Source organism: Carica papaya, chromosome 1 (assembly GCF_054855325.1).
Source record: "Carica papaya isolate Zhongbai chromosome 1, ASM5485532v1, whole genome shotgun sequence".
Lineage (NCBI taxonomy): Eukaryota > Viridiplantae > Streptophyta > Magnoliopsida > Brassicales > Caricaceae > Carica > Carica papaya.
Window position 1 is genome coordinate 5889204 of NC_142309.1, and position 25046 is coordinate 5914249.

The 25046-nt window shown below is 35.2% G+C and overlaps 4 protein-coding genes and 1 pseudogene across 7 annotated transcripts; 2 read left to right on the plus strand and 3 right to left on the minus strand.

The window, feature by feature from the left end:
- Positions 1-4890, plus strand: LOC110820191 (putative polyamine transporter At1g31830). 2 transcript variants are annotated; one of them, XM_022049618.2, is made up of 2 exons: positions 1-645; positions 3225-4890. In XM_022049618.2, exons 1-2 carry the CDS (start codon positions 643-645, stop codon positions 4656-4658), a joined length of 1437 nt encoding a protein of 478 aa, XP_021905310.1. In that variant the 5' UTR covers positions 1-642; the 3' UTR covers positions 4659-4890. The 2 variants fall into 2 exon arrangements, with proteins under 2 accessions (XP_021905310.1, XP_021905312.1); XM_022049620.2 differs by having other exon boundaries at positions 1-638.
- A 1147-nt stretch (positions 4891-6037) lies between these two features.
- Positions 6038-8847, plus strand: LOC110820094 (serine/threonine protein phosphatase 2A 57 kDa regulatory subunit B' beta isoform-like). Its single transcript, XM_022049477.2, has 2 exons — positions 6038-7850; positions 8143-8847. Exons 1-2 carry the CDS (start codon positions 6792-6794, stop codon positions 8458-8460), a joined length of 1377 nt encoding a protein of 458 aa, XP_021905169.2. The 5' UTR covers positions 6038-6791; the 3' UTR covers positions 8461-8847.
- A 1552-nt stretch (positions 8848-10399) lies between these two features.
- LOC110820146 (uncharacterized) lies at positions 10400-11671 on the minus strand. Its single transcript, XM_022049569.2, has one exon. It carries the CDS (start codon positions 11585-11587, stop codon positions 10595-10597), a length of 993 nt encoding a protein of 330 aa, XP_021905261.2. The 5' UTR covers positions 11588-11671; the 3' UTR covers positions 10400-10594.
- A 1192-nt stretch (positions 11672-12863) lies between these two features.
- On the minus strand, positions 12864-17270 carry LOC110820190 (uncharacterized; annotated as a pseudogene). Its single transcript, XR_015818107.1, has 2 exons — positions 13802-17270; positions 12864-13565 (listed from the first exon to the last, which is right to left on the minus strand). The product of XR_015818107.1 is annotated as an uncharacterized LOC110820190 (transcript).
- Positions 17271-17414: 144 nt separating this feature from the next.
- LOC110820241 (DNAJ heat shock N-terminal domain-containing protein) lies at positions 17415-21839 on the minus strand. Of its 2 annotated transcripts, none has more exons than XM_088216828.1 (4): positions 21698-21839; positions 19685-20364; positions 19183-19365; positions 17415-17857 (listed from the first exon to the last, which is right to left on the minus strand). In XM_088216828.1, the coding sequence occupies exons 2-4, from the start codon at positions 20339-20341 to the stop codon at positions 17837-17839; spliced, it is 861 nt and encodes a 286-aa protein (XP_088072954.1). In that variant the 5' UTR covers positions 20342-20364; positions 21698-21839; the 3' UTR covers positions 17415-17836. The 2 variants fall into 2 exon arrangements, with proteins under 2 accessions (XP_088072954.1, XP_088072961.1); XM_088216835.1 differs by lacking the exon at positions 21698-21839 and adding an exon at positions 21552-21684.
- Positions 21840-25046: the final 3207 nt, after the last annotated feature.

The window sequence follows — 25046 nt, forward strand, 5'->3', positions numbered from 1 at the left end:
TTTACAGATGGTCGTACTACTTGCTCTCTTTGGATCTCTCTCTCTCTCTCAATCTGAATCTGCATCCCTCTTTCGTCTGGATGTGTATATTTCTAGGAGCAAGTCAGTCAGTTAACTGAATACCGTCTCAGCAGCTCGACACGTGCAGTTTCGAGCGGACGCGTGGCGCCATGGTTATATTTCTCATCTGAGTCACGGCCTTCTATTCTCGACGCTCTCAAAAAGTAGCCAAAATTCCTATCCTCCATTCTTTCTTGTTGCCTCTGATTTAATGCATCCAGAAGCGTGCCTCGGAGGAGAGGAAAAGTGATTCGCTGCAGCTGCAGGTGGAACAACCGGGAACCAGTTGGCAGTCTCGAAGATGGAGATAACGGCTGGGATGAGAAGTGTCTGGGTATAGAATGAGGAAGATTAGGAGCGTGGAGGGACTTTTTGGTTTCTCAGGCTTGAAGGGAAGGAAGATTAAGGTTGGCTGTTGACTTTTTAAGGGATTATTTTTCTGGTTTGGGGATAATGTAAAACAGATAATGAGGAGGAAGATGAGATGAGGAAATCGTAGAGGAAATAAAGTTTTGAAGGGGAGAGTGTTTGGAGAAGAAGGATAATCTTCCAGAGGTTGCAAACCACAACAGCGAGCTGTAAATGGTTCTCATCCCTACTTTAATTTTTTATTTTTCCTTTGGTTTTCAAACTGGTGTTCCATCTTCTTGATTTGTAGTGATTGTTCTCTCTGAATTTGATCTATCATACTCGTGTCTAACGGAGTTTAGAAATACAGTCCTCTATTGTTTCAGTTCCTGTATTATATCCTGTTAGTCTGTGTCAACATTTACTTTAGGTGAGATACTCAAGCTAGAATGGGTGCATGGAAGGATTTGATAATATGATTAGGAGTTTTTTGTTCATGGCTAATTGCTTAATAGTGAGAATTTCTACACAACTGAGGTGTTCTGTTGATTTTTTATTTTCCCCCATTTGAAGTGCTTCTTCCAGGTTATTACCTTTTCACAATTGAGGCCACATGGTTCTTATTTGAAGCGACGATCATATTGTCATCTTTGTTTGGGTCTTGATAAAAAGGGTGGCATATGGTTGCATATATTCTTTCAAAAAAAAAAAAAAATGCTTGCATATAACGGTGTTTGAGTCGATGTTTCTATTATATTCTAATATATATTTCCAGGATAATCACTGCTTGTATTAGCTTGTTCTTGTTAATATCCGGTTGTGTAATATTCTTTATGCTTTAAGAATAATTTACTTTTTTGCTTTTCCAGTTATGTAATTTTATTTAAAAAAAAAGTTATGTAATTTAAATAACTCTCTGAATCTTTATGTTTATGCCATTGTTCTTATGGTTTTAAATAGAAAAGAGGTTTGCATTTTTTATCTAACGCTGTTCTTTCGCATCCCCATTTGTTCGTACATTATGAGACAGCCTTGACACTTTGGACTAAAGTAAACTGCTTTGTTAGGTTTATGTTGGGTTACTCCTCCTAAAGGAATGTTTGATTCACAGTAGCTTTCAGGGGGAGGGACTATGGATAAGGGAAAAATCCCTTTGGGAAGGGTCAATTTGCTGGGCTATGGATTTTATGGCTTGGAAAGTAAACTGCTTCGTTCGGTTCATGTTAGGTTACTCCTCTCACAGTCGAATGTTTGATTTACGCTAGCATTCAGGGGGTGGGAATGCTTACGGGGGCAAAATCCCTTTGGAAGGGGCTATTTTTGTAGGGTTATGAATTTTATGGTTTGAATAGAATCGGAGGATTTTTTATGATGATTACTCGTCAATTGGAGAATGTTGGATAGATTAACATTTTTGGCTACTTTATGGGCCGAACTGAATAGACATTATTCCAATTATCACTGAAATTCATCATGTTTGGGTGTCAGTGCCAGTAAATCGTTGAAGGTTTATTATCAGAAGAAGTGTCAAGGGAAGGGTTAGGGTATTGTTTTATATCATTACTGTGTGAGAACTTGTCGTGTAAAGTGTTGTGTAAACTACTTTCTTAAGTAGTTGTATAACTGTTATTCTGTTGTAGTTGGTAAGAAGATCTTTTTTTGTTCTGTTAGAAGTAAATAGCTGAATAAATAGGAATTGGTTGGAGGATTGATGTTTGACAATTCATACTCAGAAATTAAGAACTTGAACCATCAGTCACTGTTGGAGAATTAATCTGCATTTCCGAAGTTTCTTCATCTCTATTTTTCTATTTCTTTTCTCATCTTACCTGGCTCTCCTCCTTTTCTCATCTACAAAATAAAATCAAGAGTTAATGTCTAAAGCTCTTGACAAAGTGTTATCTGAGCATTGTGATTTTGAAGAAATGCAAGTTGTCATGGCACCAATGATGAGGAACAATGGAAAAACTGCTGCGACTGATCAGCAGAAAATGCAGCAGATTGACTCTACTCTTTGGCTTTTTGGTGCATTTTGTAGTATAACCTCTTGAGAAAATTTTTCCTAATTATTTTGTTTTATGCCATAGGAGGAGGGAGTGCCTCTCACAGTCACACCTTCCTGTCTTGTACATTTACAGGATTCATTTCTCTGTCTTCATTTTTTGACATCTGGTTCCTTCTCCAATAGTGTCAATGAAGACTCCATTTTTGGAGGGTCTCAACATCAACTGGTTATGACAATGGGTATTTAAAGTTCTAGTCTTTTGGGTATAAGTAGAGTAGCAGACAGGCAGCACCGGTCTTGGTGATTATTGTCTTGAAATGTTGATATTGGGATTTGCAGTTTACATGTCAATTGAGTTTAATTCTGCTTGTCAGGATTGAAGCAATTTCTTTTTGGTTTTTTAGCACATTTGTTTTTTGATGTGCTTAATTGATAAGGAGACATGATTGTTGGTAATAGGAGTTCCTCTGTATCTCTAAAATGTTTGATCTTGTTATTGGAAAGAGGTGAAGCTATTGTCCTTGTTTTCTAACATTATTGAATGTTAGTGTTTGGGGACAGTGAATGAACAAATGAGAGCAATTTTGTGGTTGCTTTTCAATTTCAAAACATCTTTCAAGTGCTTCAGACTCTTGCTGTTTGTTTTTTTTTATATGAGCATTTAATTTTTCCTTTTGGTAGTTGATGACATTTCTTTTTGAATCTGTTGAGTTATTGAATTTGCATAACATTCTTGTTGTTCATGTTTTTATGTGTTTTTTTCATACCTGCCACATTTGAAATGGATGTTCAAAGTCTGATTGCTTTGCAGAAATATAGAAGTTCAGTAACCAGGCAAACTTCTGCTCAAATGTCTGAGTCCAATAATGCTGAGTATGTGGAATTGGGAGAAGGACTTGCCCCAAGGTTGGAGAAATTTCAAAGGGTTTCGGTTCTACCTCTGGTTTTCCTGATCTTTTATGAGGTATCTGGGGGTCCATTTGGGGTTGAAGATAGTGTACAGGCAGCTGGTCCCCTTTTAGCCCTTCTTGGGTTTTTGTTTTTCCCTATTGTATGGAGCATTCCTGAAGCCCTTATAACTGCAGAGATGGGTACCATGTTCCCTGAGAATGGAGGGTATGTTGTTTGGGTTTCATCAGCATTGGGTCCGTACTGGGGCTTTCAACAAGGTTGGATGAAATGGCTTAGTGGGGTTATTGATAATGCATTGTACCCGGTTTTGTTCCTAGATTATGTGAAATCAGCAATCCCAACTTTGGCAGGGGGTTTACCTAGGGCAATAGCAACTCTTGTTTTGACCATGATGCTCACTTACATGAACTACAGAGGTTTAACAGTTGTAGGGTGGGTTGCTATTTTCTTGGGGGTGTTTTCCCTTCTTCCTTTTGTGTTTATGGGACTTGTAGCAATTCCAAAACTGAAGCCGTCAAGGTGGCTTGTGGTAGATTTGGGTAATGTGAATTGGAGTTTATACTTAAACACTCTTTTCTGGAATTTGAACTACTGGGACTCCATTAGTACTCTAGCAGGAGAGGTGGAAAATCCTGGTAGAACACTGCCTAAGGCTCTTTTTTATGCTCTTATATTTGTTGTCATAGGCTATATTTTCCCTCTTTTGATTGGTACTGCGGCAGTTCCCCTCGATCGTGAACTTTGGTCTGATGGTTATTTCTCAGATATTGCCAAAATGGTTGGCGGAGTTTACTTGAGATTGTGGGTTCAAGCGGCTTCTGCTCTATCAAATATGGGGATGTTTGTGGCTGAGATGAGTAGTGATTCTTTCCAACTTCTCGGGATGGCAGAGCGTGGGATGCTCCCTGAGTTCTTTGCTAAGAGGTCGCGTTATGGAACCCCACTCATTGGGATACTATTCTCTGCATCTGGTGTTATATTGCTTTCATATTTGAGCTTCCAAGAGATTGTAGCTGCAGAGAACTTCTTGTACTGTTTTGGAATGATTATGGAGTTCATAGCATTTGTGAAACTAAGGATAAACTATCCGGCTGTATCACGGCCTTACAGGATACCTGTTGGAACAACTGGGGCGATCTTGATGTGTATTCCTCCTACGTTACTGATTTTCGTGGTATTGGCATTTGCCCCTACCAAAGTCATGGTTGTCAGCATTTTGGCCGTGCTCGTTGGTCTTATTCTGCAACCTTTTCTCCAGTACTCCGAGAATAAGAGATGGTTTAAATTCTCTACTAATGCTGACCTTCCAGTTCTGGGTTCTGCATTAGACTAGCGTATGAATCCTCTGAACTCCAATAGCTTTTTTTTAAAAAAGATTTTCTGTCCATGTTAAGCTGTAAATTCAATATTTATAGCAATTTTGCTGCGTTCATTATGTTGCTGATATATAGGCAGAAGTTGCATGATATTATCAAAGTATTTTGGGTAGGACAAAAAATTGAGGTGTAAATCTCTTTAGAGTATCAATTTTATAGATAAGTAAAACGATGGCCTGGTTATGCTTATGATTGCCTTGTAATGCCGCTCTTAGAGTTTGAGGTGTAAATCTCTTAAGGATGTCTTTTGGTATTACTTAGAAAACTACTTTGTTTTTAACATAAGAAAACTACTCTATTTGTACTTAATTACCTTATACCATTATATATGTTTTGATAACAGACACACATATGAATTCATAAATATAGAAAAATAGTTAAAAACTATTTACATATATTGAGTTGAATATTTTAGCCATTTGTAGGTTTAGAGACCTTGAACAGGTTTCACCTGCGATCAGATCAATCTAATTTTTCCAAAAGCTTTTCTTTGCTGTGCTTTAAGCCTCCTTGCCTCTTTGAGTTACTCTGAGTTATGGAAGTTGCATCTTGTAGAGATATGGGCAGGCTACAAAGAGTTTATACGAGTCAATTCTATTGTTCCTTCAAGATGTTTGGCTTGTGATCTTCAAGATTACTAGCTTAACATTAACTTTTTACCAAATCAATTTTACTGAATTACTGCAAGAGATTAAAATCTTAGAAGTACATTGTATTCCAGACGACGGTACATCCTAACTCCTGTAGATATGGGTAACTGTTGTTTCTGGAGATCGCTTCACTACATTTTTAAGCCATGAAGATTGAAGACTGAGAAAACTGCTTTATTATAAAGGCAAGCTTGTCATCCATAAGCAAAATTGAATAGAAAATTTCTTGCCAGGTAGCCAGGCAAGTTCCTTCATCTACCAAACTTTGCTTGTGTATAAATACATAGTACTTCTGTGAACCTTCTCTTTGTGATCTTCCAGTTCAAAACTGTTTGATGTGGATAAATTATATTAAGTTAGCAGGCAGACCTTGTCCTCTTCCTTTGATTATTCCCTATGAGTCTCAACAAGCTGTACAGTGTCTCCCAGCTCACCAGGGCACCAGAAATTACCATCTCAGTTACATGGATAAGTTGTACAGTGTCAGGATAAACTGGCAAAGTTAATTTTATACGAGTTTACTATAATTTTCAATACAAAATTCATAATTTTGTTTATTTCAATTATTTTTTGTTATAATCAATAGAATTTTTTATTCCAATAGTTATCTCAGCTAATTTTTTATGTTAGAGATTTAGTTTCGGATTCTTATTTAACGTAAATTAATTGTTATCGTAAATTTGATAAAAATATCAACAGATTTATCCCAACAGTTACCTCTACCATCTTTCAAATCATTTAAATTCTTGTTTAACGGAAATTAAATATCAACAAATTTAGACCTCATAAGAAAAACAATTAAATTAGGAAAGTAAAAATTAAAAAATAGAAAGAAAAAAAAACAAGGAGAGAATGAAAGGAGGGATTAGAGAAAAAGCCTATCTATTTTCATCTCAAACCCAAAATTAAAGGGCCATTAATTTCTTCCATTCTAAAGTCTCAGCTTCAGTATACAAAAGCCTTGTTTTTTTTTGTCTTGGAATCAATCATCAATTGTTTTTACGCGATTGAATTTGAATCATGCTCGTACTGGTAACAATTATACATTAATCATATTCATGTCACCCTTTTTGATTTATTGGTTCAATAAGGTATATTCCTTAAAATATAATTTAATTTATTGCTTCTGGGTTATAAACACCAACATAAATAGGCAAAACATAGTACAAAGAAAAAGAACATGGGGTGTAACATTGCGTATCATAAGATTGATATTACTCCATTTTCGGACATTACAACATTTCATCTCTATAAAATATCGATACCCCTTGGATTTTTCTCTCTTAACCATCAATAAAAGATAAGAGCAAAACTTCCAAATCTCCTTGCTGCTGTTCGAGAGAAAGAAAAGTTGTTCGTAGCCAAACTATCTCCCAACACAACTATTATCCCGTAAAACTAGAAAAGGTGTATCAGAGAGCAAATTAAACAGGAGAGAAGATGGGTGTTCAAAGAAAAAACTCCCCTTTAATATCTTCAAAGAAGAAATCTCCTACTCTTGAGGAGCTTTTCTCACTTGATTCCAGAAGTAATGGTTTTGTCAGCAACCTTTCAAGCCCCATCAATGGCCGGCAGAGTAAAACCAATTCTGAATATGACGAAATCCTCTCTTCAATCTCTTACTGCAGCTTCGTCTTCACGTTCGCTGATTCTTCAGAGTCTCCCTCTCGACAAGATCTCAAAAGGGTCAAACTAACCAAGCTCTTATCTTTCATAAAGTATCCAAACAAGTCTCTGAACGATGAGGTTTTATCATCTCTCATGTCCATGTTATCAGTCAATCTTTTCAGACCACTTCCTCCACCTTCAAATCCCTCCATAATCTCCTACTTGCCGGACGATGAAGAACTCATCTCTGCTCCCTTACCCGTTTGGCCACACCTACAAATCGTCTACGATATTCTCCTTAGACTCGCCATCAACTTAGATCCCAATCTACTCTGCAACTACATTGATCATTCCTTCATCATCAATCTCCTCTCTCTGTTTCAATCCGAAGATCCAAGAGAGCGGGAGAGCTTGAAGAATGTGTTCCACAGCATATACTCGAGGTTCACCTTCTACCGTTCGTTCATGAGAAAAGCAATGAACGATGTGTTCTTGTACTATATTTTTGTAACAGAGAGACATTATGGGATTGGCGAGCTTCTTGAGATATGGGGAAGTATCATCAATGGCTTCACTGTGCCGTTAAAGGAAGAACACAAGGTGTTCTTGATGAGAGTACTGATTCCTTTACATAAGACCAGAGGGATGCAGGTTTATCACAGGCAACTTTCTTACTGTGTGAACCAGTTTGTGCAGAAGGAGCCCATGCTTGGTGGAGTTGTGGTTAGGGGGATTCTGCGATATTGGCCTGTGACTAATAGTCAGAAGGAGGTTTTGCTTATTGGTGAATTGGAGGAAATTGTAGAGAATCTTGACCCTGATCAGTATAGGAAGTTGGCTTTGCCTTTGTGCACCCAGATAACCAGATGCTTGAACAGCTGCAACTCACAGGTAATTTTGTCACTAATCAAATGTTTGATTCCATTGGATCCAATTTCTTTCTTTTTCCATTCATTTTGGTGTTTCTTGTGACGAGTGAGGTCCAATTAGGTGCCTTGGAGACATCATAATTTGAAACATTATCTAATTTAGTAATATTGTATAGTAATATCTTGCAAGAAATTAATATGAAATATTAGTAGATTATTTCATCAAATTCTTAAATTATTGTGAAATGTTAAAAATAATAGATTTTTTTTTGCAACGACTAATTTTGCTACATAAACTTTTGCTTGAGAAATAGGTAGCGGAGCGAGCATTGTACGTGTGGAACAACGAGCAGTTTGTGAAGATGGCATCGACTGCATTGGACGAGGTGTTTCCAATGGTTGTAGAAGGCATGGAGAGGAACTTGAAGGAGCATTGGAGCAAAAGTGTGAAGCAACTAACAAAAAATGTGCAAGTAATGCTTGAAGAAATGGATCCAAATCTTTACTACAAATGTATAGAAGAAATGGATTCAAGAGAATCCACTGCACAACGAGAAGAGACGGAGAGGAAGGAGAGATGGACAAGAATAGAATCCGCAGCAGCAGCAAGAGGAAATAATCAGTTCTTGTAAGAAAGAAAATTGATAATAGCAGTGTCCTTCATTGCAGGAACAATACTGTAAATTTTCAAAAAAAATATTTTTACAGCACCAGAATGTTAATTGTTTTGGAGGGGGAATATAAACTATATAATATAGAAAAGTTAAAAGAAAAACTTGTTGGTAAATAATTGTTATTCAAAGAGGAGAAGAAAGTAGTCCCTAGCCAACCTGGTGAATGACATAGACTACAGTTTGCCAACTAAGAAATATCAATCATGTATGTTTTGGTCAATCATTATATTAGATATAATGAATGTAAAGATTCCAACCCATGTATATATTTGTATCATTTATAATTATATTTTGAATTATATAACAAAGATTTGTTATGATGTATGATTATTAAAGTTATGTCAACTATAATATGAAGTATTGGAAAGTGACGCCTGCAAGACAAGACCAAGTCTTTTAGGGAGAAGAATATTTCCAAGTTCAGGCTCTAAAGGTAAGATTTTTAACCTTAAAATATTTTTAAGCCAAATTTTTGCATTGAGTTTTTTCTTTTTAGATTTTTTTATTGACAAGTAAATATATATATATATATATATATGTCTTTTGAGAAACGAGTGGGGCTAGTTTAGTTATGTATACTTCATGATTAAATTATATATATGAAATTATAAGAGTTTAAATTGCAAGTAAACATATTCCTTACTAAAGTATTTATTTTTTGTCCTGGAAAAGTGGAATGTGCGAATTCAAAATTCCAATTTAATAATGAAATCCATTGTTTTGTAGACAAATGAAAAACTTCATACAAATAAAAATAATGTTATTTATGTAATAAGGTTATATTTGAGTTTAAATTTTATTTGTGATAGTAATAGGAGCAACAAGAAAATTGTCCTTACTTGGCAGATGAGAATAAAAAATCTATGATTGTGAAATTGAACATATTAATGAACTTAACTTAGTGATATATTAAATGTATGATTGATTTTGATATATCAAATAATTATTATATAGAAACTCAAATTAACATAAAATAAATTCAAACCAAACACAACCTATAATTGTAATTGTACAATACTCTGTAGAATGTTTGTGTTCAAATCTTGTAAAAGGTTTTCAGCTCAAACTTGGAGAACACAGAGAAGATGTGGGTTTTGGGCGGCTTCTCTTTTTGCCTCATCTACTTTTGCTGCTAACTAGCAAAACTATCTCAACTCATTGTTTGCTTCAATAATAACTACTTGTTCAAATCTTGTAAAAGGTTTTCAGCTCAAAATAGGAGAACGCAGAGAAGATGTGGGTTTTGGGCGGCTTCTGTTTTTGCCTCATCTAGTTTTGTTGCTAACTAGCAAAACTATCTCAATTCATTGTTTGCTTCAATAATAAATACTTGTTCATCGATAAAAAGAATGAAAATGATTTCTTGAGTTGGGTATTTATTACATTTCAAGATACTAATCTTTTCACAAATCTCAAACTTGACACTAGTAATTGAATACATAAATTTTGATATACATGAATTTTGAAATTTATAGATTCTTTGCGTGAGAAATTCAACATATGCTATCAAAGTGATCTAGTGGTAACTATAGTATAACCATTGTCTTTTTTTAGTGAAAAAAAATTAAGTCGAATTTTAACATGTTGTAACTACATCATCTAAAAAAATCATGTTGAAATGTTCCTTTTGCTCTTTCAGCTAACCCTGAATTTGCTTAGTTAAAGCATATAATATTCAGACACACATATTTCGTTATCTGCTTATTTCTTGTTTGTCATTAAGCAGTTTCATTCATAAATAAGAAGAAAACTTTTGAATTTGAATTGTTAAAGAACTACAAGTTCAATCCAGTATTCAAAAATACTAGGCATAAGAATTTTAGATCATAAATAGAACCCCAATATGATAATGGGTCTTATATCAAGATAGCATTTTTAAAACCACAAGCACATTCCATAGCTCAAAAACTGGTACATGCTAGCACCTTTTAAATTTTCACGCATAAATGTATATAAAACATTCTATATAGCCCTACCCATGTCAAATGCACTGGGTTACATGGATGAAAAAGAAATTGAGAATGAGGATGATTGATGAACTATCTAGTTTGAAACTAAAATTTCAAACAGGAGAAACAGAGAGGTGGAATTACTACCTGCCAAACAGAATGTTGATTAGAGTTCTAAATATATGGCCTCTCTTGGTGCTGACAACTTCCCTCACAACTCCCTCATCATCAACCTCAAATCCTTTCTCCTTCATCTGTTGCAGCAACTCCCTGGCCTCCTCCTCTTTCTGCTCTCTCACCAACCCCTCAAACACAGCGGTATACGTGGCAGCATTTGGACGCATCCCTTTCCCCATCATCTCCATCACGTACTTCTTCGCATCCCCATGCATTTTGGGTTCTCCAGCTAGTCCCTTTATGAGTACACTGTAGGTGTACGCATTGGGCTGAACTCCGCACGCAAGCATCCGCATGAAAACCTTGAGGGCCTCCTTGGGCTGACCCGCATTGGCGTAAGCCTCGATTACGGCCGTGTGAGCCACCACGTCGGGCATCTGTCCTTTATCCTTGATTTGAGCGAAGAGCTGGAGGGCCTCGTGGGTTAGACCGTCTTTAGACAAAGCGTCGAACATCTTGACTGCATTGTTGAAAAGACCTTCGCTTTTCATGTTATGGAATATCTCTTGAAGATCTTTTGGGTCTTTGGGTTCCTCAATTGCTGGCTTCTTGCTGAAAGGGTCGTAAGGAGGAGGGAGCTTGGATTTGTCGATTTCTCTAGTAGCAGCAGCAGGGGAGTTTTGGGTATTGTCATCGTCATCGTCTGAATCGGAGAGAGAGAAATTAACCTTGGTGTTGACGAGCTTCTTGTTGTTACTGGTGGTTGATTCTGATTTAGAGGAGAAGCTGAAGGATTCAAGGAAAGGTTTACCATTACAAGAACAAACAATATGAGATGTTGCTGTTAATACTCCTGTAAGAAGTTTGGGTCTCGCAGACGGAGAAGAGAAGAAGCTGTAGGTTTTTGCAGGTGGGGAGACAAGAAAGAGAAGGTTATGATTATAGTTGAGAGAAAAAGAAAAACAAGGACGATGACGGGTGAGGGTAGCCAGAGATTTATACATCATCCTCCACGCCATGAGTAGAGCTCTAATTTTCTGCGAGCCTATGGTCTTGGGGTTAGATAACGGTTATGTTGGGTTCAAATGGTTCTATTATAAATCATTCTTGATCGGTTGATAGGATAGTTTTGATTATTTTATAAGTATATGTTATCTGCAAGTGTGTCGTTTGATCAATAAATACATACATTTTTGTTTAAAAAATTACCATATTTTTTTTTGCTTGATTTTTCAAGATTTATTCTTATAGTTCTTTTACAAAATATTTTATAGAGTTCTTAAAACTCATGTTTGTTACACTTAATAATTTATTATTTTTCATAAGTCTTTAATGGTCAATCTTTAGAATTCTTGAGTTAATATTGCCCTCAAAAACCCAAACGATCAGATCCCCCGTCAAAGTGAGAAGGAAATGTCATTCCATCACCAAGCTTGAGAATGCTCGTTAAACACTTGCAGATACATGAAGCACAGTTTAAATTTGGTTGGATTGTTCGCCTTCAAACAAATTTGCAATCCTCCCTCAACTCTTCAAAAGTATTATTTTTGGTTCCATGCAGCCTGTTCAAAAGTTATCAGAAACAAATATGTAAAGAAAATTCCAATTATAGGGGGTAAACCATACAGCAACATATAACTGGTTTCTTTGTTTGCCAAAAGGGACAAAATGATACCAAACAAGTTATCTGCTTACTGTAAACTTGTAGTATATTTGATGTGTCCAGATTTTCAGCAATCCAAGTCAAATCTTACGCAAGAGCTTCTAACAACTCTCTATGCAGGCAACATTCATCATTACACTATGGTTCACCTATTAGCATGTATCTCCAGTAGTAGTATGCTTGTATGTGCCTTACTCCAGCATTTAAATTCATCACGACCTGCACCATATAATATTTTATACCAAGTAACACGCTAGTATTATGTATGTAAATGCAACTAAGTAAAACAGATACAAGTGTTTAGTGACATTCCTACTAACTTTTCACTGGAACTAAATTGTTAAAAATGCAACAACAACAATAATTAATCCTCAAAAGCCTACAAATAGTTCAAATAATTAAAAAATGAAACTAAAGAGAAATTTAAATTGTTCACATAGCAGAAAGAACAACTATTTTTGTATCAGATGTTCGCACAGGGCGGAAATATCTATTAATCCCAAATCTTAAAGAGCTGTCTCTTATTGGAAAGAAATATGTACCAATAAGTAGGAATGTCCTATAATTTGCAGAAACTTATCAGTCAATCACTAGATAAAAATTTGCTGAAAATGTAATGGCACCCTGAAAAATTCTCTCACACTCTGCAGAGTAAATGAAATCTCAGAGAGAACCGGCATTATAGAGTCCATTTTAACAATTCCTTACTTATTTTTGCTATAGAACAGAAAATGTATACTATACATCATTCGCTCACCCAAAATACAGTTTAGGGCATGCAGAGACCACGATCAGTCCCTTTTCCAGCTATTCCACATGAATTGTATACTGAGTATTACACAATTCACCACATGGACATCACTAATCCGCCACTGTTTCTTACGAAAGTGAAAAACTGCTAAACAAAGAATTTCAATCCCTTCCTCTACTTCTATCATTGTCTCCCACCTTCTGTCATCAGTAATCTCTGTTTACATCTCAATTGATACAAAATAATCAGATCAAAGTTCAAAAGAAATCAGACAACTCATTCAGTATGAAGAGGAAAAAGAAAGGATATACCCTGGTAGTTTTTGCAGCATAGAATCTTCATATGCCTCATTGTTTAATCGGTTAAGCAATGTGGTAATGGAGTTTCCTATTGCTTAACCTTCATAGTTTTTGCAGCACAGAAAACTCATTAAGCCGTAATGGAATTTCCCAACCAGATTGCTTAACCGTTCTGCCTCGGCAGATTTCTCAGCAGTAGGAAAGTCCATTAAAGCTTCTCGTTGAAGAGGCACAACCAGCAGTGGATTGGAAAGATCGCCATCCACAGTTCCTGTAGCTGCCACCTTAGAAAACCCAAACAAACACACAGCTTATAAGCAAATATGCATAACTAAAACATAATTACGTGTCCTTAAGCCCACCATATCAAAAACTTAAAGCTATAACTTGAATTTTCTTCCATAAAAAATCATGATCCAATATAAATTTTAACACTGCTATAAGAAATAAATCTACAAATTAAATAAGAAATTAAACAAAAGCAAGTGCTTGCAGAACTAAAGCTGCTTATTAAACTCACCACTGCGTCCTTCGTGTACATAACAATCAGAGCAGAAGCTTTCTTCTTGTTACTCCTGATAACAACATCTTAAACTTCTCCATATCTTGAAGCAACTCCCTTGATCTCTCTCCTGTAAAACCCTCCCTCAGATTTTTCTCATGAAACCTTCAGTACCCTCTCTTTATCCAATTCAGCCCCAGCACTGGCGTGCTCCTTCTTCGCTCCCTCTGCCTCCTTAGGCTTGGTGGTAGCAGCTTTAGGCCCATGTCTTTCCAACATCCTATCAATCTCAGCTCTCAACTTCTTGGCGATTATCTCCTCCTCCTTCTGCACTCTCACGGCAAGTTCCGGTTTAAATGCAGCCCGCTTTCTCTCCTTAAGATCTGACGCCTTCCTTCATCGCTTGGAATCTTGTTGAGTTTGCTGGCGGATCTCCTCGCACTTGGCCTTAAGAAGTTCATTGAACAATTTTCGAGCTTTTTCATCCTTGAGAACCTTTTAAGACATCTTCAAGCTTTGAAGTTAGCATGGGCATTCAGATCATCTGGCTGCACTTCCAAAGCTTTCAATCTGTATGCTTAGGAAATTTCCTTCTCGCTAAGCTTCGCTCCTTCCTCACCAGAGAGTAATCCCAGAACTCTGTACTGATCAACAAAATCATCCATGTTGAGTGTTCAGTGCCCAGAAACACTGCAATTCACTCGGGTGAGGAATTCAACGCTGGTAGTTAACATCAAAGGGAGAGAGCCAAAAGAGAGGTTGGTTGATGATGAGACGGTGCGGCAATCCTGCGATGAAACGTTACGGGTTCGGCGCTCAGGCGGTGGATTTGGATGGTCATTTAATGCAGGTAGGGGTCAGATTTGGTTGATATAAGAGTCGGGATTTAACCAAGGCACAGTTCATTATAGTTCATGGAGTCTCCAATGTAAGAATATGATTTTTCATGATTAACAAATAATGGCCTAGATTTAAAATGCCAAATAAGTTAGAGATTCTTACTTTGTCCAGTACTGGATAAGGCTTCCAGCCTTCCACTCCGTGTCTAGTCATAAATGCAGTAAATGTAAGGAAAAATTTGGAAGGGATAAATTTAGAGGATTATGGTCTCTATTTGTATTTACCTATTGATGCAGAATTTGAATTATGAGAGTCGCACTCTCCTCTATGCCGTGGCTTGGATGCTTCCTTGGCAGCTTGATTTTCTGAGAACAAATGATGCCAGGCTGTGCACGATCTATCTTAAATTTTTTAAGAGTTGCAGGTCAGACTCTAGGCTTAACTGAATAAATGCATCGATAGCCAAATTCCATATTTGTTTAGATATAGTTGGATAGTCCACAAAATTACCATTTAAAAAAATCACAGCTGTAGAGGACTGTACCCCAACAGGTACAAAAAAATTATCATGCTTAGTATTTGGACAACTTGTGATGTAGGAACAGAGAGTTTGAAGACAAAATTGAAAGAAAATTTATTAAGAATCAAAACTGGAAATTTCAGATTTCAATAATCAAATCAATAACTAAATATTTAGTTGATACTCTTTTTCGGTTTACCAATCATAACAGCGATTAAAAAAAAAAAGTTAATAAAAGAGAGGGATGGACATTGTCCTTTTCAATGTCATCTCATATCCAGCTCATATAACCGATAGTCGGTAAAACTTACCAAAGCAACACAAGGAGCAAACAGGAAATTTAAATATCCACTTTCTGACCCTAAAGCAGGCACAAAATGAAGAATCCATTTAATAAAGGATAAGGAAAAAGAAAACTTACATAGATAAGGCAATGCACCATGGTTGCCTGCAATGCTTCAAGTGCAGTGCACTAGTGATAAGGCAATACCACCCTTGTCGAAATATAGCCCACCTCATGGCAGAGAAGTGTACCAGGAGCTTAGGAAATCTAGTTTTGTAATTCAGTAGCATGGAGAGCTTAACCGCTTATGTACACTTAACCCCTAAATACCTAATAGCCAGCACACATTATTCTCTACTGAAACTGTTTCCTTTATTACCTTAGGTGTCTTCTTCATAGACCATGGCTAACATAAATAAGAACAAGCAGATTATGATGACTTAGATCATAAAACTTATTTGAGTAAAAACTTGTTTGACTGCAACATCAAGAAATCAGGATAAACAAAAATGCAAATGAGCAGGCACAACTAACTAATGTCAACAGAAGATACTTGAATAAATTAAACTTACAGTACAAGTACAACAAAATCCTGCAGAAGCAGAGACCACGGAGATACTGTTAAAAGTATATTCCCTGATTATACAATTTAAACTTACTCTTGCAAGGTACCAGAGAAGTGCAAAAGCACTTTAACGGACATCAGATGTTTTATCCTTGCAAGACTACAGGAGCATGTCATGGACCTCCTTTCATAACCTGTGTGAAGATAATATATGAGCAAGCACATCAACATAACACATAAGGACAACATCAGCCTAGAAGAACCAAGTTACTGAGGAGGATTCACACCCTAAAGAATCTGCAATGTTTGTTCAACTAGATTGACATCCATATATAACCAGACAAATTATTGAAGCACTGATGAAAAGTAAAAAAGAAAAGAACATTATTCACAAGGCACCAATGAGGTGCTACCCACATAAAAATATTTGCCGATCAAGATCTTCTAAGTAGATGAGGACGACCACCACCGACACAAAATCATTTGATAAGATGTCAGGTTTCTAAGATATTCTCTATCAATGAGAGCATGACGACCAAACAAAATATTGTAACGTTTGAACTAATGGATAATTGGAGCACAGACATTTCAGCAATTGCAGAACAAAGTGAGCCACCTCACACATAAAACTTAGGAGGAAAAAGGGAGGAAGGGGAATGAGTAATATAATCATCAAAGAATTATAGGAATTTAAAACGGTATCAAATGTAAGTAGATATAATCATCAGAGAATAATCGAAGGATATTGTTTTACAATTTAGGGGAAGAGGCTTCAGGGTAAGGGTAAGGTAGGAAAAAAAAAATAAAACAAGAGAGGTAGAGATATAATTCCATAGCTGCTCATAGTCCTACTAAAGAAATTTGAGGGAAAATTCCAAACTCCCTATTTCACTTCTTAGACCCTATGCAAGTCTAGAAAGCTACTGAGAGAGCACACAATGAACTCTTTATCATGTGGAATCCCAGCTGAAGTAGGATCAACCTAAAATGAAAACTCCAGTCAGCATCTTCAAATAGTTGCAAATTGTGCCACCATATAAACTTCAATCTAAGTGAAAAAAAGGAACCGGGGGGGGGGGGGGGGTTGGGGTGGAGAAGTCTTAGAATTAACAAATAAAGCACAGAGGTATTACAAGTATACAGTTCGTAACAGTAATAAATGTGAGAGGATCTAGCAATGTTATGAATGGGATTCATATATAGACCTGATTCAAGAAAAATAGAGATCTTGCAGCAATATATCGAGTCATCATTACTTGCCATAGTAAATTCAGAAGTATGCGTAGCGTGCAAACTAATCAGGAGAAAGGAAATCCTGAACATTTCCATATGTGCTTGTTTCTTTGACATCTATAATATAATCTGTTCAACATAAATTCAAAGTATAACCACGAAAGGAAAAAGATCTTCCAACACGAAAACATCCAGGTGTCAAAAATAGTATCAAATATTTTTTGAACCATACATCTTTCCTGAAATAAAGTCCACGACAATCCACCTTCCTAACCATTAAAATGAGTAATAATTTACAAAAAAGGAATGGAAAGAGGTATCAGTCCCGGCAACATTCAAGAATACTCAAAAGTCCTTAATGGTCAATCTTTAGGCAGATGTTGAGCTAGGTCCTTTTTTTTCCTGCTTGAGTTACAATACATGATATCAGGTAAGAGCAACATATGGCCTTTGATTTTGCTACACAAGAGTCAGAGACTTTTGGTTAAGACCCATCATCCTCCAACAACTGAAAAAATCATGTCTCAGTCAAAGTAAGAAAAAAAATGCCATATCATCACGAAGCTTGAGAATGCTCATCAAACACCATCCACCCTCAAATCTTCAAGAGTATTATTTCTGGCTCCTTGCAACCTGTTCACAAGTTACCACAACCAAATATGTAAAGGAAATTGCAAGTACAGGGTAAGCATACAACAAAAATAACTGATTTCTTTGTTTACCAAAAGAGAAAAACCAAACGAGTAATCTGCTTACTGTTAAATTGGAAGCATATTTAATGCATTCAGATTTTCCTTAAATGCAAGTCAAAGTTAGCTATTACTTCGCAATAGTTTTCAACAGTTCTGTGCGCAGGCATTTATCATTCGTCAAGACACTATAATATGGTAGAATGAATTTATCTCTAGTAGTATGCTTATATGTCCCTCATTCAAGCATTTAAATTCGTCATGACCAGCTCCATAATATTGTCTAGCAAGTAACATGCATTTATCTCCACTTGTATTATGTATATAAGTGTTATCTCAAAATAAAAAAAGAGTATTATGTATATAAATGCAACTAACTAAAGCAGATGCAAGTGTTCAATGTCATTCCTAGGGTTTTCTACTGAAACCAAATTGTTAAAAGATGCAGCCAAACAATAATAAAATTAATCATCAAAAGCCTATACATAACCTTTAGTGAAGCAATTCAAAAAATTCAAAAATGAAACTACATAAATATTTAAATTGTTCGTGTAGCATATATGCTACAGTTTGTACCAGATGTTCGCATATGGAGGAAAATATCTACTAATCCGAATTCTTAAAGAACTGTTCTTTACTCAAAATGAATATGTCCCCGCAAAAATATTATTATCAAATAACATGCAGAAACTAATCAGTCAATCACCAAATATCAATTTGCAGAAAACGTAATCTTACCCTGAAAAATTATCTCACACTCTGCAGAGAGAACAAATTCTCAGAAAGAACGAGCACTAAAGAACCATTCTAACAATTCTCTACTTCTTGCTATAGAAGGAAAAATGTATACTAAACATGCCATTCGCTCAACAAAGATACAGTTCAGGAAATGCACAAACCGAGATCAGTTCCCTCTCCAGCTATTTGATGTGATTGTATACGAGTATTACACAATTCACCACGTTTTGACATCACTAAGTTTCCACCATGTCCCTAGTGATAGTGGAAAAAATTACTAGACAAAATTTTAATCCCTTCCTCTACTCTATCACTGTCTCTCACCTTCTACCATCAGTACTTCAAAGAAATGAACTCTTCCATATAGACATTGAATTCACATGGCATGCATCATAACATTTCGTAACACAGGATTAACATTGATATCAGCACTCTCTGTCTATATCTCCATCGGTAGAAAATAATCAGATCAAAGTTCACAAGAAATCAGAAAACTCAGTCAGTACGAAGAGGGAAAAGAAAAGGCTATACCTTTTGTAGTTTTTCCAGCACAGAATCTTCAAATGCTTGATAACCAGCCCCAACCAGATTGCTTAGGTTTTCAGTCTCAGCAGATTTTTCAGCAGTAGGAAACTCCATTGCTGCTTCTCGTTGAAGAGGCACAACCAGCAGTGGATTGGAAAGATCACCACACACAGTTTTTGTAGCAGCCACCTAAAGTAAACACAAACAAACTATGTATAACCAATTTTGTATTAAGGCTGAGTAAGGCTATGTTGTTTTAGGTTTATTTCAACTTAATTTCTAGTCAACTACAGTTCTAGCCTTCAACTTAGCCTTAATATGCATAACTAAAACATAGTTACCTGCCCTTAAGCCCACTATATTAAAAGCTATAACTTGAATTCTCGTCCTAAAGAAAATTACTTTCAATATAAGTATTAAAACTGCTATGAAACATAAACCTACAAATTAAATAAGAGATTAAGAAAAAGCAAGGGCTTGAACAATCAAAGCTGCTTTTTCAACGCACCGCTGCATCCTTCGAAGACATGACAACAAGAGCAGAAGCTTTCTTCTTGTTACTCCTAATAACAACATCTTCAACTTCTCCAAATCTTGAAAACAATTCCCTCAGTCTCTCTGCTGAGTAACCTTCCCTCAGATTTTCCCAGGAAACCTTCAGCACCCTCTCCTTATCCAATGCAGCTCCTGTATTGGCACGCTCCTTCTTCACTCCCTCTGCCTCAGACTTGGTGGTAGCAGCTCTGGGTCTGTGCCTTTCCCGTACACTATTAATCTCACCTCTCAACTTCTTGGCGATCCTCTCCTCCTCCTTCCGTGCTTGCGCATCCAAGTCTGGTGCACATGCCGCCTGCTCTCTCTTCTCAAGATCCACCATCATCTTTTGCCGCTTGGTACCTTGCACAGATTGTTGGCGAATCTTCTCTTGCTTGGCCTTAAGAAATTCATCAAACAATTTACGAGCATTTTCGTCCTTGAGAACCTCGTATGATGTCTTCAAGTTTTGGAAGTTAGCTTGGGCATTTGGATCATCTGGCCGCTTATCTGGGTGAAGTTCCAAAGCTTTCAATTTGTATGCTTTGGAAATTTCCTTTTCGCTAAGCTTTGCTCCTTCATCACCGGAGGGTAACCCCAGAACACTGTAGTGATTGACAAAATTGTCCATGATGAGTGTGCAGTTGTCACAACCTGCGTGCCACGTGGCAAAAAGATAACTCAATAAAAAATAAATCATTAGCTTCAAAGATTTTAAAATTGCCACTGATTCTATTAGAAGAGGGACAGCCAGCTAACAAAATCACATTGGTCTAATAAAGACATTTAGACTAGGGGACGATACAGAAAAGGAAGGTGTACTTCACGATGCAAACTAATTAATTGGTATGATTTGCATGCAAAATTAGAATTCTACTAGTGATGAAAGTGTGTGATTTGACCATTTATTTATCCATTAATTAAAATATTTACAAACAATTGGACGAGTGACATACAAATAAAAATTCCAAAGTACAAATTTAAGTCACACAGGACTTCCCAAATGCTTAATTCTTCCATACTCTTGACGAGATTCATAGTTGGTCCCCTTGGTTAACCGCACCCAACAAGCTAAAAACGCTCTTTATTCATTTATGTTGTTCTTATCTTCTGATTTTGATTTTGATTTCAACTCGGGGCAAAAAAAAAATTCCTCAAACAAGAGGTATTAAAAGCACATTCATATTTTCTAATGTAAACCCATATGTTCACACATTATTTTAAACACAAGCTAATCTTCTCAGCTCAAGCACTAAACAAAATACCTAATTTCGAGACATCATATTTATTCATCAATAACATTTATAGACATTAGACTGGAAATTACTAACTTTTGAACAGCAAAGGAAATATCCATTTCAAAACACCCTCTTCATTCATTAACAACAAACCCACACTTAAAGCAATTAAATCACAAACAAGCATACCATTGTTCCAAAAATATTAGAATGGAACCCTAACCCTAATTATTATATTTAACTATAGCATACATTAACAATTAAAGGAAGCAATAAAAAATTCATCAAGGCTGGACATGCATTTTGACTGTGGCGACATCATTTCCAGTGAATTACTTGCATCCTTTTATTGACATAAGTTAGACCATCTTTGAATCGCAACAACGAAACAGAGAAAGCAAAATTCAACGAGTTAAAAGAATACCGAACTACTCATTAAACCTTAAATTCAACACATACTGAACCTGATCACATAACATGAATTACTATATTAAAGCAGAGTGAACAAAAAGGAAAAAGAAAAAAAAAACAATTGTTGTGATTAACAAACAAGATCGAGACCCATTGAAGTATTGCGAATTACACAAAAGGGAAAGCTTAAACCTTAAGCAAATTTTAACTGGCGGTGTCCAATTGTTGACCCTCTCTAGTTTTCTAGATACCAAACACTAGTCCAATCCCTTCCCTTTTACCTTTTTTTCGTCTGAAAGATTCCTACTAAAACCCAGAAGAGAAGAAGAAGAACTCACTCTGTGTGCGATACAGCTCTCGAACTTCCAACGCGTTCTGCGTCCCTTCCCTCCCAGACGAGTTCTTTCGTTTTTTTGAGAGAAGGACCTAGAAGAAGTTGAAACGGTAATATTTGATGAGAGAGAATTGGGCTGGAGTTGAATTCGGGCCAACACTGGTTTGGGGATTTTGGACCGAATCTTGGGTTTTTATTTTTATTTAGGTTTGAGTTTAAACAATGAGAAATTGGGTTTTTGTTATATGGGTTTTAGATAAAATGGATTTCTATGATAATGAGAATTATAATTTTGTTTTTTCTCTTTTTTTTTTTGCCCTTTTTCACCTTTTTCTCTCTCACATAATAATACTAATAATAATAATAATAATAATTCTAATATCATTAGTTGCGAAGAAAATTAAGTCTTTTTGCTTAAATTTAAAATAAGTACAAAAACATTAGTATTGTTATATTGTTATTATATTCTATATGAAATTTAATTATATGAAGCGTGAGAAAAAATTATTTTTCGGTTTCTTCTATTAAGATCGAGCAATTTGATGTCTTTTGTACATTGATCAATCAATTTAATCGGTCATAAAAGTTTGGTCAGTTATGTCAATTTTAAAATTTTTTGACCGAACAGATAAAAATTAGCTAATACTTTTGAATATAATAAGTAGTTCTTTGGAATCTTTCTGTAATTTAAGATTCCTCAATGGCTAAGTCAGATTTGAAACCTATTGTTATATATGCATATCTTAATAAGGTAAGTTTTTTAATGCTTGAAATTGTTTGACCAACCTTCAATTTTAATTTTTATCAGTTATTAGCATACTTGACATTTAAGCTAAAAAAAATCTTAAGTATTGATGTTTCTTCTTTATTTTAAAAATATGCAAAGTAACTTATGATTGAGGTCGTATACGCTTTCTTCGTACAGTATATATATCTCAATTAAATATGTGAACTACAAGTGTTCAAATTTGATTTTTATTGTTTTCACATGTTACACACACTAGTTTTTTGTTGAAAATTTATTTTATAAAAATTCTTAAACTTTCCTTATTTGAATGTAAAACCAAATTTTCAATTTAATTGAACATAAATTTTGTATATACAAAAACTAATTTAGATAATTTTTAAAATATTAAATAATTATATTCGGACTTTTAACACATAAAGATCAAAATCTAAAAATCATATAGAAATCAAGTATATAATCAGAGTAGACAATAATCATCATAACATAAAAAAACTTAACATTCTTAATATTCTGATAGAACTAAAAGTCAATGTCACATAAATATCGATATCGATAGAAGTCTAAGAACATAACTGACATGCTAATTATAAAGATAACAAACCAAAGCAAGACATAAACCCGAAGTAAGCCAAAGTCTAAAAACTTTCAAAGAAAATGCAACACTAAATATTTGCCACACACATATATATATAGATATATATATATGGTCACTTATTTATTAACTTAAAATTCTTGATAGATTTCTCTCAGAATCCTCTTTTACTTCCACATTCACAACTGGGTGAGAATGTATCCATCATCTTGTTTTCCTTGAAAGCTTTCGCTACATTTTGATTCACGTCATTATTATCATCATCGTCATCATCAGGGAAGTTTGATTGTATAACATCTTGGTGACAGTATTGTCTAATATAGTCTTGACGAAGGCGATATCTCTACAATTAAAAAATTATATTTAACTATTGAAATTTAGAAATAAAAATCATATAGAAAAAGCTAATATTTAAATCAACCTGGAGATGACTCTTCACTTGCTCACTAGTAAGCCCCTCAACCTGCATGATTTCCTTAATTTGCTTAGGAGTAGCCACTGCCCATCAGAGTAAAATAATAGTAGGTCAAATGAAATATCATTAATATTTGTATAATAGTATCTGGTTTAACTTTATAGTTTAACCCAAAAAAAAAAATTACTTATAAAAAATCAAGAGAATCATTTATTTAGTAAGAGGATAAACAAGACAATTAAATATAAATATTAAATTTATCAATAAATATTTCAAAAACGTTTTCTCCACTATTTTTCTAAATTTCGAGAAATGAAAAGATTGAGGAAAATTGGGGGAGGGGTGCTCATAATCTTTTTATTTTTATTTTTACTAATTTTCCTTTAAAGAAAATAAAAAAGTAAAAGATTGAACTTCTTCCGATCTAAACATATTATACTTTTAAAAATCATGTGTAAAGAAATAAGTATATCTGAAAATATACATATATGCATAAATTTTAACACCTAAGAAATTCTTGGTGGAAACTCAAATCATATATTAAATTTGTGACTATCAATTTGTTACCTTCATCACCACCTAGTAGATCTAGAGCCTGAACAAATCTCCCATGGAGCTCAGATGACCAAGATCTCCTCTTATTCTTCAAAATGGGTTGAGTCAATGGCATGGGGAAGTGATTCAGAGTTTCAAAGTCACTTTTCAAGTTTAATCCACCAAAAGCAAACGGTTCAATTTTAGGGACTTTTGCATCCCTTTGTTGAGCTCCCAACACTTGTTTAGAATAATCTGTATCGAGCACTTCGAGTTTGACAACCTGCTTACCATGTCTTTTCTCTAGCATATGCGACCAAGTAACTTGTTTTTCATGACCTACCTCCATAATTGGGATTGATGAAGCCTGCTTATTAAGACTTAACCTTAATTCGGGTATATGGGGGTTAAAATCTTGTTTACCAAGAAATAATTTTAGCTCTGGTACTTCAGGAATGACCTCCTCGTTGTCCTCATTTTCCCAATTAAATGCACTTGGAACTGTATTAAACGTCATAAATGGCCTCTTCTTATCATTCCCTTTGTATTGTTGCACCTTTAATTTTATAATAGATGCATAACCATATGCAATTAGTACTAAAACTTTACCAAAGATATAATAAATGAGGGTAAGATTTATAAAACTAAAGAAATGTAAAGAGAATTTTATAATAATTTGAATCTTAATGGTATACCGGATTAGTAGAATTAACCAATACTTTCCCCTTCTTATCATCGTCGTTATCATCAACGATAAATTCGTAAAGCAATTGAGCAGAATGGGCGGCGATTGAATCATTCTCTTCTTTGGTAGATTTTTTAAAGATTATTGGCTTCTGATCATGATGACCAAACATATTTGGTGGTAAAATAAACTCTTGGAGTGCAATCTTTTTCTTCGAAAACATATCATGAATAACTATAGAACATAATAAAAAAATAAATAAATCATTAAAACTTTGTTAGTATATGAGAATAAAACTTTTGTTAATATATATATATATATATGCATATGTGTGTGAGAAGAGCAAACAGTTTAATGAAATCATAGTAAGATCCTAATT